Source organism: Stegastes partitus, unplaced genomic scaffold (genome assembly GCF_000690725.1).
Source record: "Stegastes partitus isolate 25-593 unplaced genomic scaffold, Stegastes_partitus-1.0.2 Scaffold1625, whole genome shotgun sequence".
Taxonomy (NCBI): Eukaryota; Metazoa; Chordata; class Actinopteri; family Pomacentridae; genus Stegastes; species Stegastes partitus.
In genome coordinates, this window is record NW_007579356.1 from 9,336 (window position 1) to 15,292 (window position 5,957).

The 5,957-nt window shown below is 40.7% G+C and overlaps 1 protein-coding gene across 1 annotated transcript in view; it reads left to right on the forward strand.

The window, feature by feature from the left end:
* Positions 1-1,547, forward strand: part of fxyd5 (FXYD domain containing ion transport regulator 5) — a 9,924-nt gene extending 8,377 nt beyond the window's left edge. The window contains exons 9-10 of the mRNA XM_008301052.1: positions 591-636; positions 1,037-1,547. Of these exons, the coding sequence (XP_008299274.1) occupies positions 591-636; positions 1,037-1,061 (71 nt within the window). The 3' untranslated portion in view covers positions 1,062-1,547. The remainder of the gene's footprint in view (positions 1-590; positions 637-1,036) is intronic.
* The last annotated feature ends 4,410 nt before the right edge of the window (positions 1,548-5,957 follow it).

Below are 5,957 nucleotides of genomic sequence, written 5' to 3' on the forward strand. Positions count from 1 at the left end.
AGCCCTGTGATAGACTGGTGACCTGTCCAGGGTGTCCCCTGCCTTCACCCTGAGTCAGCTGGGATAGACTCCAGCCCCCCACGACCCTCGTGAGGATTAAGCGGTGTATAGATAATGGATGGATGGACATCTGATTTCCTTTTGCAACATTTTAGTTGCAACATTATTATTTATTCAATTCAGCTGAAGTCAAATTAATTGAAAAAAACTTTATTTGTGCCTTTAATGCATGCAGAACAGTTGGATCAACAAATAAATCGTTTAATGTGCAACATAAATAAGTTCAGTGACATCTCCGTTGGTATTATATCTTGTTTTTCAGATGCAATATTTTATCATCATATGTGATATTAGAGTGTTCGCTCAGTCTAATCCCCAACATTACCTTGAACTGTTCTATTCTACTCCTATTTTAGCTCACTTATATGATTTCAGTCTTGGATTGTACTCATATCTTATTGCTTTTCTACTTCAAGGCACTGCATTTCTTATGTTATGTCATTTTACTTTTTTCTGGGCAATATCTGGCACAAGAATTTCCTTCAGGATTGATAAAGTTTAATCCTATCTTATCTTCTCTGTGCCTGTAGGTGGCAAAGTCTGCAAGCTGCCCAGGTGTCAAAAGAAGCCACCAAAGTAAGTGTTTACAGCATGAATATTTACTTTATACTCGGTCATGCTCATTTTTTTTTAGAAACAAAACTATAATTTAAGGTAAAGAAATGTGACAGAGAAGTGATGTCTGACTACATTGCAGTCCACTGAGCGAGCTGTGTTGTCGGAAAGTTGCAGTTGAATGATTTCAATAATTTATATCACAGGCTAGTGGATGATATATGGCAAACAATAGCTCAACAGAATGCTGACTGAAATGTCTGTGATGATTAATAGATCAAAAGAATTATGATTAAGCTATTTGTTGGGCAAAACTGCAACAGAGCAACATTGTTTGCTCGCCTTATATTTAATAAATATCACTGATGGCTGAAACAGCGCTTGATCTGATGCCTGGTTTTTTTTCTCTCTCTTTTCCTAGATCATATAGAGAGGTCCAAGGATAAGGCGACAAAAGCACAAATGCTAAGGAGTCCATCAAGAGAAGAAGAAAAAAACCTCAACACCTGGCAGCGTGCGTGTTGACTGACAGACCGTACGCTGCTTAGCAACCGTGTCATAGAAAAACAATAAAGAAAGACAGAAAACATGATTCATTCTGACAAGTAAAGAGAGAGAAGAAAATGGAGAAACATCACCTGTTTAAATTTTATTTCTATAGTTGCCGAACCTAAAAGTGATTATTTATCTTGGCAAAAATAATGAAGAGATGATTCATATTTTTAATCACACCTTCAGCCATGAAGCAGGCTTGCTCCTAATGACCTTTGTATCTTGTAACTGATAACACAGCCATAGGCAAAGTCTCACAGCTAGGATTATTATTAAAGGTTATGAGGAATAAACCCCACGGCGTCTCATATTTGACGGTCTCCTGCAGCCCCTTCTGTGAGGGTATATACATGTGAAAAATAAAGAAGCTCTGTCGTCTTCCTCTTCCACTCTTTCACACTTTCAATCTCAACAAAAAAACTGATGTTTAGTGAGAGCGTCTAAGCCTCTTAGTGGCTCTACGCTTGTGAGCTCTAGATTAAACAGCATCCATTGGCACATTATCTTTGCATCCATATGGCATCAAACATTATTCAAACAACAGGAAACTGAGGAGGGTTTTTTTTTTCTTTTTAATAACATTTTTAATGTCAAAATAAACACAAAATCCAGAGTTCAGCATAGCTACACAATATACAGTAGTATTCACTGTGTTTTTTTTTTAAATTGCTATCAGAACAAAAATCAAAGTGGCTGCAGCTGTGCAAACAGAACCAAGCTATACAGTCCAGTACTGCAACTGTTTCCTGGTGAGATATCAGGTTGTGTAATACAGACTTTGCAAATTATTAAATGATAAGAAAATCATTGTCTGAGTTAATATGGAAAGAAAAGTGCATAAATGATAGTCAGTATTTAACAATAAGTTCAATTTAGCTTTTTATTTGTTTGTTTTTTTGGCTGTAATATGACGTTAAAATACAAATATTTTACATAAAAGAGTTCTTGGTCAGTAACCGACCCCCCACCCACAAGAAAAATGTAAAAAGACAATTTATCCAAATATTTGTTTTCCATCAAGAGACATGATGCAAAAGCACCTCAGTGAATCTTTAATTCATACAATATATTATATATTTAAAAAGCTCGAACAGAACAGTTGCATGGACAGACATCGCCTTTAGCCTTAGCAGAAAACATCTGTCAGTTTCCAATAGAAAATCAAAGCTTTTATTTCCACATACATCACTTTGAGATAGAAACAATAAAGCTACATGTGTTTTGTGTATGAGTAGTGTCACAACAGTGAGGCTTTTTCTTTTTACAAAAAGGGAGTAACAGAGTTTGCTCACAAGCATGGAGCAGAGTGGACCAAATGCTCTCTTTGGATTTCTGCTTAAATCTGTTTGCTTTTAGGAAAATGCATTCAAAGAGAGAAGACTCTGCTGCACTCAAATGTTGTTGCACTGCGATTTATTTTTCCAACAGACATAGTGAGCTTCAGTAAATATGACTATACAGATATATATATATATAAAACTGAAATGTTTTGTGCCGCAATTTTTTGTCAAACTGTCCTCCCTTTGAAATGCTGATATAAATCGAGGGCTTATTGAGCGATGCTACACTTCTGAGAACTAACACACTGTATGCACAGCGCTCAGATATGAACGGGAAAACAAACGCACAAACAATAATCACATCCGCCAATTTTGTCTGCGTTACATCGACTGAGAAGCGTCGCTCAGAAGATAGCGCTTCAGAACAAACTGCTAGTCGCTGTACACAATGATAAAGACAACACAACTTTTTTTTTTTGTTTTTTTTCCTGGCTGGAGTGCAGCCAAACCCTCCCTCCTCCCTCTCAAGTGGCAAGATTAGCTGCAAAATTTAGTGGAAGAGAAGTGAGATCCTGCTTGGACAAATCCAGTGTTTAACTCCATGTAGCTCTTCCTGTTATTCTTATCAGTGAAAAAGCGTCAAACAGTCCTGCTCCCACTTTAACCTTTGCTGACAAACAAACAAACAAGGCAACCGGTGTCTTAAGTTCCTGGATGGAGAGCCTTCCTTCACGCGGCGTGATTGATTTCATTTAAATGAAATCGGAGAACCCTTCATGCTCCACATGAATGAAACAAAAGGCGTTGTTGGTATTTTCCCAATCATCAGATTTTTATCCCTGCCTCACACCAAGCGTCTCTCCACCAGTGTGGGAGGCATTAATCTAATTCTCCACAGCATTCAGAGAGCTATTTACAATCTGCGGGACTAAAGTGAAAGCCTTTCAAAAAAAGGGACAAGAAGGGGGGAAGGAGAAAAGAAAACATCATCATTCACGGTGGTCGATTAATTTGCAGCATTTGGAGGAAAAAAAAAAAAGGTGTTCACACTGGCTATTTCCACTTGTTACTTTTCTTTTTTTCTGACGGAGGTTGTGAAGAGGGGGAACAGGTTTTTAATCTTTCCATTGCGCTGCCGCCTGTCACTCCTAATGGGCCAGGAACAGAAGATGTCAGACAAGTGAATAAGAGAATCAAGTGAGCGCTGGGCTGGCTTAGCGTGGATTAGCATTGGTTTGTCTAACTCAACGACCGTTTCACAGAGACAGGTCTGTTCCACATGCACCAAATCAAACACTCTGCATAGCTAGTGGGAATAATTTCTTGTTTCAGGCGGCAAAAAAAAAAAAGGGGGGAGCTCTAGCTGTTCTAAATTATCCCTTTTAACAAAAGAAGCTTCAAGCCATATTCACAGGCTTTGATTTGGATTCCTCAAATAGAATCCAATTAGAAGGTTTGAATGTATTCCAAATGTCCCAGGCTAAATTGTGTGTATGCGGAGTACAAACAGCGGGGACAAACACAAAAGTATACAACGGGAAAAAGAAGAAAAAACAGCCGGATTGCATGGTTACACATGTATAGTAGGTTGTGTAGGAGTGAAGTGAGCAGTGAGAAGCAGGCTGTTGTGCAAAGAAGTCTAACTGTCCTGAGTCAAAGAGGAGGAGGAGGTAGCATAGCCTGATGCACTGCTCCTCTCTTGCCTGTGTGTTGTAGCGCTGCTGCTGCTCCACCGCCAGGATTTAGACGCCCCCTTTCTGATCCTGTTCCGTCGGCACGGAGTAGACCCTAAGAGAGAGCAGAGGACAGGTGTGAGGTGAGACAGGGCAAGAGCAAAAAAAGTATGTCATCCTTAAGATATTTTTAGGTTCTTTCTCAGCTTTTGAGCAGAATAAAAATACATTAAAAAAAAAAAAAAAACATCCCTATGTGGCAGAACTCAGGAAACGGCACGTCTGTCTCATGCTGCAGGGGCTTTGACAGGTGCACGGTGACTGCATCACCTCAAAAACACAGCTCATCCCCAGGTGGGACTTATAAACCTGGCAAGGCACTGTTGATCCAACAAGCCAGAGGTTGCTGTGTGATTAAGCCTCTTTTCAACAGAGCGATCAGTCAGCACCAAACACTGCCAGAGCTGACTGCAGCCCCGGGAGACAGCCAGTAATCCTGCAGAGGAATTTAACCCCTTACAGATTGACTTGGGTGTCTGCTCCACCACAATGGTTCCCGCTGCGAAGGGAGCTCCAGAGACCAATTTGAACTCTGTTACCCTTCTGACCCAACCCGCGGGTCATATTATATACTGCACCTCCAGAACAAAAGAAATTGATTACTCGGCAAAAAAAAAAAAAGCCTCCCTGCTGCTAAGTGCGGTTAAATAGACAACGTGTGGAACAGAGGCCAAGTGCAAGGAGAGGGTTTTCTCTGTATAACTGGTTTAGGCTGTTCTGCTGTCTGATTGCCGTTGGCCGATTGTTGTCATGAGGCCAGGAACATGTTTACAGGGTTGTCTTATTTTCTGAGCAGAGCCGTCTTGTAAGGCTTCAGTTCACGAGGTAAGCTTCGGAACAGGTTAGGTCCTGTCCCGTTTGGTCATACAGACCCGGTGGCACTGTCTCCAAGCTATTGTTTGATGGCTAAGACAGATAGGTGGGGAGGGTGGCAGCGAAGGACTCAGGCTGTAATACTAATTGCTGTACAAGTCCAGACGGGCTCAAATGGGTGGATGCTGGTTGTGTGTGTGTTTTTTTTTTGGTGAGTGTTTTGCTCTCATTTTGATGAGTTGGATGAAGTGGGGCAAATTGACAAGGCAGCAGAAAAAGGCTGTTACCCACCAGACTGGTTCTGTCACTTTGGAGGCTGACTTAGCGTAAAAGTGAAACATGAATTTCTTAGCGAGGCACAGTATGCACAGAAGGACAAAGATGTGTTCTTCACGCTCGAGCGTGCACCCAAGGACACAGATACTAAAGATACATAGAAAACGACAGTCAAATATCAACTGCGGTAGTGAAGTAATATGACCTTACCCTTGCGGCCGCTTGTGCATTTGGCGTCTTACTAACATTATGGCTGCAAGTGAAGAAAGAAAAATGGAGAAAAAAAAGGTCAAACTCCAGAAGAGAAAAGGTTCATATTTGCTTAGGTATTAACAGCTTTACAAGGCACACAGGGACTACAGTGATTCTGGCCAAGAGCTGAAGGGCTTCGCAGCAGTACACTTGTTAACTATGGGAATAAAACAGGTCAGTATATCCCAGGAAAAGCACAGAATACTTACTGACTATTGCGGCGACTGAAAGAGCCAACACTGTCGCAGCTACAACAATTATGATCAGGGTCAGCTTATCTGAAACACAAAAAGGTTCACTACAGGTTAAACAAGCAGCGATAAGTCATTGTTTTAATACGTTATGTTATATCGCTAATCAGAATAAAAAAAAAAACAACTTCTCTCACTTGAGTCTTCGTCTGCGCCTTTGGTTTTATCTACATTGCCAGGAACAG